The sequence below is a fragment of the Eucyclogobius newberryi genome, unplaced genomic scaffold (genome assembly GCF_026437365.1).
Source record: "Eucyclogobius newberryi isolate DKJ021-1_F unplaced genomic scaffold, fEucNew1.0.hap1 SCAF_19, whole genome shotgun sequence".
Lineage (NCBI taxonomy): Eukaryota > Metazoa > Chordata > Actinopteri > Gobiiformes > Gobiidae > Eucyclogobius > Eucyclogobius newberryi.
The window spans coordinates 6,824,849-6,838,353 of record NW_027315823.1 but is presented as its reverse complement, the minus strand read 5'-3'; the positions used below and the strand labels follow the sequence as shown (position 1 = coordinate 6,838,353).

General features: G+C 42.7%; 1 protein-coding gene across 3 annotated transcripts in view; it reads left to right on the top strand.

The window, feature by feature from the left end:
* cpne5b (copine Vb) overlaps nucleotides 1-13,505 on the top strand; it is a 200,641-nt gene that overhangs the window by 112,279 nt on the left and 74,857 nt on the right. Inside the window, exon 7 of one of the 3 annotated variants that reach the window (XM_072451531.1) lies at nucleotides 5,734-5,796. The exons of the other annotated variants lie outside the window; for them this stretch is intronic. Coding sequence (XP_072307632.1) covers nucleotides 5,734-5,796 — 63 coding nt within the window. The remainder of the gene's footprint in view (nucleotides 1-5,733; nucleotides 5,797-13,505) is intronic. 3 annotated transcript variants of the gene reach the window in all.

The following is a 13,505-nucleotide window of genomic DNA, read 5'->3' as shown; positions in this document are numbered from 1 at the left end:
GGGAAACTACATTCATGCTTTTGTATATTTGTAAAACAGATAACAGATTACAGTACTCGACTTATATACTACTGATACAACTACTACTACTACTACTACAACTACTACTACTACTACTACTACTACTACTACTACAACAACTACTACTACTACTACAACTACTACTACTACTACTACAACTACTACTACTACTACAACAACTACTACTACTACAACTACTACTACTACTACTACTACTACTACTACTACTACTACAACTACTACAACTACTACTACTACTACTACTACTACTACTACTACTACTACTACTACAACTACTAATACTACTACAAAAACTATTACCACTACAACTTCTACTACAACTACTACTACTACTTCAACTACTTCAACTACAACTTCTACAACAACTACAACTACTACAACTACCACAACTACCACAACTACTACAACTACCACTACTACTACTACAACTACTACTACTACTACAACTACTACTACTACAACTAGTACTAATACTACAACTACTACAACTACTACAACTACTACAACAACTACTACTACTACAACTACTACAACTACTACTGCTACAGCTACTACTACTACAACTACTACAACTACTACAACTACTACTACTACTACTACAACTACTACTACTACAACTACTACAACTACTATTGCTACAACTACTACTACTACAACTACTACTACTACAACTACTACAACTACTACAACTACTACAACTACTATTGCTACAACTACTACTACTACAACTACTACAACTACTACAACTACTATTGCTACTACTTCTACAACTACTACAACTACTACAACAACAACAACAACAACTACAACAACTACTATGACTACTACTAGTCCGAAAACGTCTTCTCCTACTAGTACTACTACTGGAGTACTGCTTTCACTCCAGTGCTAGTGTGTACCTTTCCCTTGCAGTAATCAGAAGTGCATCGATTGCGCTGCGCTCCCTCGGGACCCCTGGTGGTGGGCCGGGTCACTGCGGCTGCCCTGTACGTCTCCTCCGAGAGTGATTGTACTGCGCTCTAGTACTACAACTGCAGAAGTACTGGGTTTGATGAGGACACGGAGGGCACAATATAACAAGATACTATGATTTCCACAGGGGGCGCACTCTAGCCAGAAAAATCACCTGTCGAGTGACAAATCTATACCACTAATATATATCTACTTCTGGTACTTGTACTGCTATGACTACTATTACTACTGTTGCTACATTCTAGAGTTAAGGTTAGAATAATGTGTTTTGATCATCATTATCTGGAATTTACACAAACGAAAATACCTGTTTTGTGGCAAAGACGGTGGCGTTATGGAACAAAAATGTCAGAAAATTGTAAACTATTTTAGATTTTCAGCAATAATACACTTTATTTTAAAATATTCAAGCCTTCAGTCACCACATTTCAACTGTTATTAAGTCAAAAATACATTTAAATTATCTCAAAACGATTATCTCTGACCTGCCGACGACTTAAGTAATCGTCAGTCGCAGCCCCGAAGACATAGTTGATCTAGTAAGTCATTAAATCAAGTTAGAACGACTTAAAGCAATGGACGTTTAAGGTCTAAAATGAGGTTAAACCAGGTCTAAAATGAGATTAAACCAGGTCCAAAATGTGGCTAAACCAGGTCCAAAATGAGGCTAAACCAGGTCTAAAATGAGACTAAACTAGGTCTCAAATCAGACTAAACCGGGTCTAGAATAAGGCTAAACCAGGTCTAAAATGAGACTAATCCTCCGGGGGCGCTAACGTGCAGCTGATTTAATAAAAACAAAGCGAGGGAGAGAGATCGCTCAGGCCTGGCACTTCCATGTGTTCTTCTCTTTCTGCACAGTCGGTCAGACATATCTCTTCATGACCAAGGTCAGGAGAAGATCAGGAGAAGATCAGGAGAAGGTCTGGAGAAGGTCAGGAGAAGGTCAGGAGAAGATCAGGAGAAGATCAGGAGAAGGTCTGGAGAAGGTCTGGAGAAGGTCAGGAGAAGATCAGGAGAAGATCAGGAGAAGATCAGGAGAAGGTCAGGAGAAGATCAGGAGAAGATCAGGAGAAGATCAGGAGAAGGTCAGGAGAAGATCAGGAGAAGGTCAGGAGAAGATCAGGAGAAGATCAGGAGAAGGTCAGGAGAAGATCAGGAGAAGATCAGGAGAAGGTCAAGAGAAGGAGTGACCCAGGTCTTCACTGTTTTGATAAGAATTATCGTCTTAAACCACTGGGTCGCAAACTGTTTTCACACCGAGTACCACCTGTCTGAACATGGAATATATCAAGGTTAAAACATGTCCAAAATGAGGCTAAACCAGGTCTAAAATGAGATTAAACCAGGTCTAAAATGAGTTTAAACCAGGTCTAAAATGAGATTAAACCAGGTCTAAAATGAGAATAAACCAGGTCTTAAACTAGGTCTAACATGAGGCTAAACCAGGTCCAAAATGAGGCTAAACCAGGTCTAAATTGAAACTAAAGCAGATCTAAAATCAGACTAAACCGGGTCTAAAATAAGGCTAAAACAAGGTCTAAAATGAGATTAAACCAGGTCTAAAATGAGTTTAAACTAGGTCTAACATGAGGATGAACCAGGTCTAAAATGAGACAAAACCAGGTCTAAAATTAGACTAAACCAGGTCTAAAATGAGACTAAACCAGGTGTAAAATGAGACCTGGTCTAAAATGAGACTAAACCAGGTGTAAAATGAGACTAAACCAGGTCTAAAGTGAGACTAAACCAGGTATAAAATAAGACAAAACCACATCTAAAATGAGACCATGTAGAGGACTTCTAAATAGTGATCTTCGTCTCGGAATACAACATCTCAAACTGCAAAGAAACCAGACCGTCCTGAACTTTTCCTTCCACATAATAAAATAACACGTCCTTTTGTGTGTGAGCTCCAGGGAATGTCTTTGTCGAAACGCGCCTTCACACACATCCACGGCGCTTGAACTTAGAATCAATTGTACAAGCCGCCAATTAAGGTTTCAGAGTGAGGCTCGACATCGCCCGGAGTAACCATGGAAACAACAACAACGACGCATGATACACTATGTGAGCGTTGTCGCTGGTGGTGCCCATGGATTGGACCTCACCTGCGCCACCCACTGTTGCCTGAGGGCCAGTGCGTCCCAGGATGTTTAGTCCGAGTGAGTAGACTTCGTACGACCCTCAGAGGACGAGCACTCTTCCAACTGAGCCACTGCGCCCCCTACAGGACACGATCTAATCATGTCTGGCATCAATGACTCTCTCGACATTTGATTCAGCTGCGATTATGAGCCACTTTTTCCTAATCGTTAAAATGCCAAAAAGAACTTAATTATTTGGCATCTTATTTGTCTGGGAATGGTCTGTCACAGGAAGCCATCTGCTCATTTTCATTTATTTTTTTTTGTATAAATAAGACATCCAAGTTATTATCCATCTGAACAAACAGGTCTGGAGGGAGGAAAGCTAGCTTACTCTCGCTCTAAAGGAGGATTCACGCCCCGAAAATTGCTCTGGAGTTTGCTGGACTTGTTTCGGATCGTTCTACGTTATTCTTCTCCGTCAGCTAGCGTTAGCGTCTTACCGGCTTGATTTCACTTGGACCGAGATTTGACGAGACGGTTGTAAATAGAAGTTAGGTCGATCTATATGTTTTTGTGTCGCTGCAATGGTTTCTACTCCGAAATCCTCGTTGAACGCTGCGTCGTTTGGGCTGTCGTAACTGCCAGCGGACGGTGTTTTGCTGCCTTTGATTGAGGAGGTCGTAGGTTCAACTCTCGGTTCGTTCTTTGACTCTTTTCTGGACGGTTGACCCGGTCGTCGAAGTGTGAGGTTTCTGCTCGGCCGCGTGCAGGCTGCCCTTGTGTCCTCGGGCGGCGCACTTCGCTCGCGTCGCTCGCTCCACCCGCGGTATCTTGCCGGTCAAACGAGAGAGAACATCTGCCGCACGAACCTGCCAATTCCACGCGGCGAAAACCTCAAGGACGCGGCCAAAGAACAACGACAGGAACGTCTCAAGGCGAGTTCAAGGTGGATTTCAGATGATGGGACAAAAATACAGGAGAGGAGGAGGAGGAGGAGAGATCCTTTTGTTAGTCGGCTTGTTTTTGGTATGAATACATTTGATCTAAAACGCTGTAATTGGCTTTCTGCCTCAAAGCTATGGCTCAGAAATGTTTTTTTTTAGTAATATATTGTATTCTGCTGTGTTAGCTACGGTCCAAAGAAGAGAAGCCTGTTCTGCTGTGGAAACAGAGACACCTCATTATTTTATCATTAAATATACTAATACTACTATACTAATAAACATAATCAGTCATTTGTATAATTTAATTTGATTTATTAATGTCTTGCTTGTCCGCTGACGTTTGGAACCCTAAAATTATACTTTGAATTTCCTAAAATTTTCATCTGGAAATTGAGATTTTATTGCTTTGTCAAGGTTTGTTTCACTGTCAAGATTATTAGCGATGTTAAGGACTTAAAAATAATAATTGTGACAAGTTCAGAAGCAAATTTAGGCCTTATTATCTAAATTAACTTGTATTAATTAATGTCAGTGCAGTCTCTCATTCGTCCAGGAGGGTTCAGTTCTGCTCAGTTCAGTTCTGCTCAGTTCAGTTCTGCTCAGTTCAGTTCTGCTCAGTTCTGCTCAGTTCAGTTCTGCTCAGTTCTGCTCAGTTCAGTTCTGCTCAGTTCTGCTCAGTTCAGTTCTTTTGTGTTCTGCTCAGTTCTGCTCAGTTCAGTTCTTTTGTGTTCTGCTCAGTTCTGCTCAGTTCAGTTCTGTTCAGTTCTGCTCAGTCATTTTGTGTTCTGCTCAGTTCTGCTCAGTTCAGTTCAGTTCTGCTCAGTTCTGTTCAGTTCAGTTCTTTTGTGTTCTGCTCAGTTCAGTTCAGTTCTGCTCAGTTCAGTTCTGCTCAGTTCAGTTCTGCTCAGTTTTGCTCAGTTCAGTTCTGCTCAGTTCAGTTCTGCTCAGTTCAGTTCTCTTCAGCTCTGCTCAGTTCTGCTCAGTTCAGTTCTGCTCAGTTCTGCTCAGTTCAGTTCTTTTGTGTTCTGCTCAGTTCTGTTCAGTTCTGCTCAGGGCTTTTTATTGCTCATAAATACCTTCTTACTGTGAGCGGACCCAACAGCTGTGATCTGTAACATGGCCTGGTAGTGTCTCCTGGAGATAGTTAATGCAACACTGTGGAACATTAAGCATCAACATCACGACCAGCAGGTGGCGCACCCTCCAGCAGAATAGAAGACTTTCCTGTTGATTTAGAACACACTCTTGTTTCTTTCCTCCGTTTTAATGTCGCAATCCAGAAAGAAGCTTGTTGAGAAGCTCGTTCTTCTCTGCGCCATATGTTTCAAATCGAGACTTTTGAGCTATTTATGTCCCTTCCGGGCCACCGTACCTCCGTGGCGTTTTGGACCAGTTTCATTATTTTCCTCCTTCTGATTTGTTGCCAGTGGTTTAATTATAATTTAATCTTAGAAATGCAAATGCGGTCTCGCCTCGGTGAAGCAGGAAGGAGGGTTTCTCACACGGACGGTTCGGAAGGAAAGAGGAACGTAACGGGAAAGAAAACGGGCAAAAAAAAACGTACATATGAAAATGACGTTAGTTTATTTTGACGGGTGTAAATGAATGTGGTCAGATGACTTCCTTTTTCACACCTCACTTGAGTCTTCTTCAGCGTGTCACTTGACGTTGCCGTGTCTTTTCAGCGGATTCAGACAGGACGACAGCGCCATCTGCAGTCCAACCTCTTCTCCAGGACAATCTCCCAGGTGTGTGAGAGTGAAAATGCCCCTCGTCCCGGTGTGCAGTCCTGTGGACATGTTTCCCGTGTTCAGGAGTTAGTAGTGGTCTTTTCAGTGCACTTTACGGGTAAATGGTCAGATTTAGAGGCACAAATCAGAGTTATAGATGCTGCTGCAAGTCTGGGACAAAAACACACACTTTAAAATATATCATAGAAACATAACTTTGTATGAATGATGCACACAGTTCTGCTCAGTTCAGTTCTGCTCAGTTCTGCTCAGTTCTGTTCTGTTCAGTTCAGATCAGTTCAGTTCTGCTCAGTTCTGCTCAGTTCAGTTCTGCTCAGTTCTGTTCTGTTCAGTTCAGTTCAGATCAGTTCAGTTCAGTTCTGCTCAGTTCTGCTCAGTTCAGTTCAGTTCTGCTCAGTTCAGTTCATTTCAGTTCTGCTCAGTTCAATTCAGTTCTGCTCAGTTCATTTCAGTTCTGCTCAGTTCAGCTCAGTTCTGCTCAGTTCTGCTCAGTTCAGTTCAGTTCTGCACAGTTCAGTTCTGCACAGTTCAGTTCTGCTCAGTTCAGTTCAGTTCTGCTCAGTTCTGCTCAGTTCAGTTCAGTTCAGTTCAGTTCTGCTCAGTTCTGCTCAGTTCAGTTCAGTTCTGCTCAGTTCTGCTCAGTTCAGTTCAGTTCTGCTCCGTTCAGTTCAGTTCAGTTCTGCTCAGTTCAGTTCTGCTCAGTTATGCTCAGTTCAGTTCTGCTCAGTTCTGCTCAGTTCAGTTATGCACACAGATGTAATTTCTCTCACTTTTAGGTCGTTTTCAATCATTGACAATACTCAATATTAACATTTTGCATAAGCTTATATCATAACGTTAGACCAAAACATGAACATTGAACACTTCTCAAAGGAAGATCGATGTTCCATTTCAGATTTCAGACCCGTCTCTTTGGCTGTGAAGATGCATGTGATGATGTGATGTTAGGGGAGGAGAGGTGTGCGCCCCCTGGCTGTGGGAGGCTTCACTTACACTGGATCCTGTCACAGTTTCAGATGTGTTGATAATTATATTACATTATTTTCTTTGTAAACTGTAATATTTGTCTAAAACGGCTCATCAACAGTGTTCTTCATCATGCCTGCACAATGTGTTTAGCCCTAGTGCAGAGGCGGGGATAGGGGGTAGGTGAAAGCCGAAATGTTCTGAGCGCTGAAGCCTCAAACGCAGCACAGCACAGCATGACTCACACGTGCAGGAATCAATCAGAATACAGCTTTGAGTGACACGAACAAGCTCTAGCTTAAAAACCTCATCCTTTTCAATCCTCGCGTTGCGCTCGATATGATATCACGACTTTCAGAGACCAGAGTGGAGTTCTGCAGTCGTAGCAAACTGATAATAAATGCATCACGTAGTTTCACTTTTCGTCTCCGTCAAACTGGCTGCTCGTCACAAATTGAGACATTATGCTAATCCCGGCGTGGCTCTCGCCGTCGAGCGCGTTGTTGGTGTTGGAGTTTATTCTCGTCGTAAACAAACCGCCGTGCGCGCAGACGGACCGTGACTGCTCCGTCTGTTCGGAGCGGAGGGGGGAAAAAAGCGAGGCGTTTGTCAAAATATCAAACCGGACTGACTCCAACGTTGGGTTTACTGTGATGTGTGCGGTGCGGGGTTTGTACCAGCAATCTGGCAACTAACACAGACTAAAACACACTATATAATATAAGTACATCAAGAGTAAGTACGGGCCAACCAAAACCAACTGTACTGAATATATAGATCGTAAAGGACTACATCAGGGTGAGTGCAGTACAAATAAGGACTGAGCCAGGACTGATGCAATGAAGAGCTTTTTAACGTCTTCTTTAAAATTTAACGAGAGAACACTTTTTGCTCTTTCTCGGGTTTTAGATGAACTTTAGTGCTCAGATTTATGCTCAGAAGGTCAATGGTTTTCACCGTTAAGCGCTCGCTCGCTTTAGTCTCAGGAAACTGCCACAAAAGTAACTGTAAACATGATTACCGTATTTTCCGGACTATAAGTCGCACCTTTTTTCATGGTTTTAGCTGGGGTGCGACTTATACTTTGTACTTGTACTTATATACTTATACTCTTATTTTAGATATATACTTATACTCCGGAGCGACTTATATGTGATATTATTTGTCATTTTCACACTTGCAACTGCATTTTATACTCCAGTGAAACTTATACATGTTTTTTGGCTGGTGCGACTTATACTCCAGTGCGACTTATAGTCCGGAAAATACGGTACTTAAGGCGAAAGAGCTGCTGAATTGTCCAAAGTGCAAAAGTCGTTTGAAAGATCATTTAAACACGGTCCAAACTTTGCTCCGCAGTAGAAGACGCAGCGTTTGCTCCGTGTAACTTTCTGCCTCGATGGAGATTGCGTGTTGCGTCGCATGTTCCGCACTTTGGCATTGACAGAACCGAGACAAAAAAAAACTGTCCTAGTGCAACAAAATCATTCCTTTTTTCTCCAAACGTGTCCGGCGAGCAGCGAGCGGAGGCTGCACGCTGACGTGAAGGCTTTATTTATTGCTTAGGTTTGTTTGTGTAGCGAAGGTGATGGAGGTTTACATTATTGCAAAGCGCCTGTGTCACCCAAACAGGTCTGACACCGAGAGAGAGAGAGAGTGAGAGGCAGAGAGAGAAAGAGAAAGGGATGAAATACAGAGGGTGGGAAGAGCAGAGCAGAATAGGAGAAGAATGAAGAGCCGGAGTCAGGGGAGAGGGGAAATGAAAGCAAAATATGTTCTATTATAGATGTGCGCCTTCAGAGGAAAGAGAGAGACGAGATGAAGAGGGGGAAGAGAGAGAAGAGAAAGGAGGCTGCCTTGAAGAAGGATGGAAAGAAAGAACGATGCGGAGAATGAGAGGAGACAGAGAAGAATCCCATTTTTCAATAAACATGAAAAACAAGACAGGGGAAAAGGGAGACAGAGGTGATAAGAAGGGAGGAGAGAGAGAGAGAGAGAGAGAGAGAGAGAGAGCAGAGAAAGGAAGACAAAGGTGAAGAGAGTCTACCTTGAGGAAAAATGGAATGAAATGAGAACGAGAGGAGATGGAGAGGAATCACATTTTTTCATAAACATGAAAAACAAGACAGGGAGAAAGGAGAAAGGGCAGATAGGAAGGAAAGAGAGATAGGAGAAGAGAGAGGAAGACAAAGGTGAAGAGAGTCTACCTCGAGGAAAGATGGAATGAAAGGATGAGAATGAGAGGAGATGGAGAGGAATCCCATTTTCCAATAAACATAAAAAACAAGACAGGGAAAAAGGAGAAAGAGGAGATGGGAAGGGAGGAGGAGAGAGAGAGAGCAGAGAAAGGAAGACAAAGGTGAAGAGAGTCTACCTCGAGGAAAGATGGAAAGAAAGGATGACGCAGAGAATGAGCGGAGAAGGAGAATAATCATTTTTTTTAATAAAAATGGAAAACAAGACAGGGAGGAAGAAGAAAGAGGAGATGGGAAGCGAGGAGAGAGAGAGGAGATGGAGGAGAGAGAAAGGCTGAAAGACGAATCGCAATTCACAATCAGCAAATTAGCTCTAGCGTTCCGTCTGCGTTTCCCTTTATCAAACTGAAATACAGGGGATTATTTCATTAGTTTGTCCCTTCATTGGTCTGTGAAGTTTAAAACGTGAATTATGAACGGAATCCTATTATTAAAACACACATCGGAAAGAGAGGAGGAGAGAGAGAGAAGGAGAGAGAGAGAGAGAGGGCTGCAGTCGACTGTAAAACATAATTTCAATCATCATTATCCGGACTAAACAGACTCTAAAACACGAGCGTTCATAACACGGTGTCAGAGGGCTCATTATTCACGGGGAGGGGCTTAATGTCGGCAATGAAACTGTGGTTGCCGGGAGGAAAACCATAGTTACCATAGAGTGTCGTACTGCGCAAAAATACCGGACGGACGCCAACGAGGCAACGCAAGTGGTTTTCGACACCACCGTCCAGCTCAGTTTTGGAGTAATTTACTCGGGCCTCGAAACCCGCCGTGGACACAGTGGATGGATACATTTGGACTATACTCAGCAGGGAAGAAGAAGAAGACCCTCACGAACCGCTCTGACGATGAAGGACACATATCATCACGGACAAACGCACTACGGAAAAATAAGCCCAGGACTCAACTTAAAAATAGACACGTTTAAAAATCAATAGACGAAATGGGACGATTATTCAGAACTTAATATGCTCTAATTTTGTATTTTTTTTTTATGTTGTTGTGTTGTTGCTGTATTGTCGTTGTTGCATGTTCTAATACAAGATAAAATAGATACATTACAACGCGTTTTATGCCAAAGACCGCGTTATTATTCCATCAAAATGTCCAAAAAGTCATTGTTAATTCAGAAAAATTCAGAAACTGTCAATTTCTGATTTGTCTCATGTGTATTTTCTCCATCTGGCAGAGAAAACACGGGACAAATAAAGTAATCTTGATTAATCTTGATCTTTATTTCCCGCAACAATAAATAGTCTCCATCTCTGAACCGTCATTCACACCATTTTGACTGCATTTAAAAAGTTGTCGCGCAGCACGAATAGTCGTTAAAATGAATCGCTGACCGTTACTGACATACGTACCGGTCGCAGCTCTGGCGAGGGAGACGAGTAGGGAAAAAGAGGGACAAAAAGCAGAGAGAGAAGAGGAGGAGAAGGCGAGAAGGAGAGACAAGGGTGAAGACGGTGAAGTATAGTCCCAGCGGGAGCGCCGGGAAGGACACTGGAGCTTCTGTAACAGAGAGAACTCCAACGCTCCAACACAGAAGACTCCGAAAACCATACGTTTGACCTTGTCCGGCCGAACAGAAGTCGTGGGCCGGACTCCCGAACTCGCCGGCCTCGTTAATGTTTCAATCAGTTCGTTTTTCTCGTCCGTCGTTGGCGATGAAACTCTGCATCACAGATGTTCAATTATGCCGCGTTCTCACTCTTTCGCTGGTAAATGAGGCTAACTAGACGCGACGCGCTCCAGTCGCAGAGATCTTCCGCTTCCGTGACATCGTGAACCCCCAGCAGTCCGTGCTCCGACGTTACCCACGTTCCTTCACTGCTCCGGGGCCCCTCCCACAGAGAGGCGCTGTAATTAAACATTGATTCGGCATTTGCGTGTTACAGTTGTTGTGGCGCTGCGGAAGTTCAGCACGATCGCCTCAAAACAAGCAGGTACGCAGTTCGATTATCAGTGTGCACTTAGTGAGTACTCATTTGTGATGCGCCCTGTAGATTTAACCCTGCTGACGTTGAAGGATGGGTCAAATGCAAAGGAATTGTGCTGATCAGTGGCGGTCAGAAGTAACAACAATTTAGACTTTAAGATAAAAAACAAAGGGGAAAAAATGCACATTTGTCACATTTGTGTTGGAACATTTCTGAACCTGTGACTCGCACTCGCCTCTCGCTGGTTTGACTCCCAGGCCTGTGTGAAGTTTGCATGTTCTCCCCGTGTCCTCCGGGTGCCCCAGTTTCCCCCATCAACCCAAAACATTGACAACAGGTCAAAATCGTCCAGTGAAGGGAGTTCTGACCAATGCCGAGCTCTGATCTGGGGATGGATCTCTCTAATTTATCATTTATTTATAAAGGAAAGCACAATCTTTTTCGTGAGTACTTTGTCAAACACAAAATACAGATCAAACAACCACACCTATCCAAATAAAATGCCAATAAAACAATCAATAAAATCAACAAATACGTAAAAACATATTTACACGTACAATATGGGATAAAATGTGCAAAGCAGGAGCATCGGCGCTGCATAAAATCATTTAAATCTGTGTTTTGTTCCAAAAGCGCTGAAAGACTTTTTCACGACTCAGTATTGACTCAATGCGACTATAATATAAAAATATCCCGAGGTCTCAGCTGATGCTTGATGGTATTGAAGGATGGGTCAAATGCAGAAGACAAATATCCTATAATAAAGTGTTCCTTAACCTGAACCTGAGGGACTCCACGTGGAAATGAGGACGTTTGCTCCTTTGTGTGATTCTTTACTTTTACCGTACATTTTTGTTGATGAATAAATTGCAAGTCACATCTAAATCACTGGGGAGCTCAGAGTAGAGCTGCTGCTCCTCAACCAGCTTAAGCTCCAGCATCTGTTTGGGACACTTCCTGGATGTGTCCATGTCCCACAGGAGAGAAGAACCTGCTGGAGGGACTATTCCTCTCTGGGTTTATGGAAGGTTAAGGTTATTAACCATCCGTCACGGGCTGTTGCTGGGGCAACCTGTCAGGAGCAGTGTTTACTTCAGCCGCGCCCGGGGGTCCGTCTGCAGAGGTGGAGCTCAGAGTATCCGGAGGAAAACCACCCAGACCCAGAGAAACATGTGACCTCTGCACTGAGCGGCGAGAGTTCTTTGACTGCTGAGATTCTGCATGAAAAAAAAGCTATTTTCACTTTCTAAACATGATTTTAATGGATCAAATATGTTTTCATTAGGGACAACAAAACAAGTGCGATGTGGGACGGTTCTGATCCGTTCTTTGCAGATGGCTAATAAGTTGGCTAAGTAACTCTGCAATCCGCCAGCGCACGGAGTGAGACGAATCGCCTTCTCTGGTCATTCTCTCTGCTCCAAATGGCATTGTGGGTAATTATAGTCCGAACACAGCCGCGCTAACACTTTCGAAACACTTCTAGTTCTAATTTGTTTTGGAGCAAAGCCAATGCAATTTGTCCAGAGCCCACACACGTTTACGCCGCTGCACGGAGCCCGCGCAGCTTTTTCTTCTTTTTGCAATGACGACGCACAGAAACGCCAGGCTCCTAAAGTGTAATATGGTGCATTTTTCACACTGTTTAGTTCGACGCCGCTGATTTAAATGCTTTGCCGTTCACGCTCTTCTTTCTCCTTGAGTTACTTTGACGGTAGCTTCGTATTAGCAGCGGGCTAGGTTAGCCCACTTCGACGACATGTTATCGCGGTATATTCCTGAACAAAATGTCCTCTCGGTAGTAGCAGTCCCGTATTTCAGATGATAGTAGTAGTAGTTGTAATAGTAGTAGTAGTTGTGTAGTTGTAGTAGTTGTAGTAGTAGTTGTAGTAGTAGTTGTAGTAGTAGTTGTAGTAGTTGTAGAAGTTGTAGTAGTAGTTGTAGTAGTAGTAGTTGTAGTAGTAGTTTTAGTAGTAGTTGTAGTAGTTGCAGTTGTAGAAGTTGTAGTAGTTGTAGTAGGTGTAGTAGTAGTAGTAGTTGTAGGAGTTGTAGTAGTAGCTGTAGTAGTTGTAGAAGTTGTAGTTATAGTAGTTGTAGTAGTACTAGTTGTAGTAGTAGTAGTAGTAGCAGTTGTAGTAATAGTGATGATTCTGTGTATTTTCACATACTACTGACTTGTAGTAGTAGTAGTTGTAGGAGTCGTAGTAGTAGTAGTTGTAGTTGTAGTTGTAGTAGTAGTAGTAGTAGTAGTAGTAGTAGTAGTAGTTGTGGTAGTAGTTGTAGTAGTAGTTGTAGTAGTAGTAGTAGTAGTAGTAGTAGTAGTAGTAGTAGTAGTAGTAGTAGTAGTAGTAGTAGTAGTTGTAGTAGTAGTAGTAGTAGTAGTAGTAGTAGTAGTAGTAGTAGTTGTAGTAGTAGTAGTTGTAGTAGTAGTAGTAGTAGTAGTAGTAGTAGTAGTAGTAGTAGTAGTAGTAGTAGTAGTAGTAGTTGTAGTAGTAGTAGTTGTAGTAGTAGTAGTAGTAGTAGTAGTAGTAGTAGTAGTAGTAGT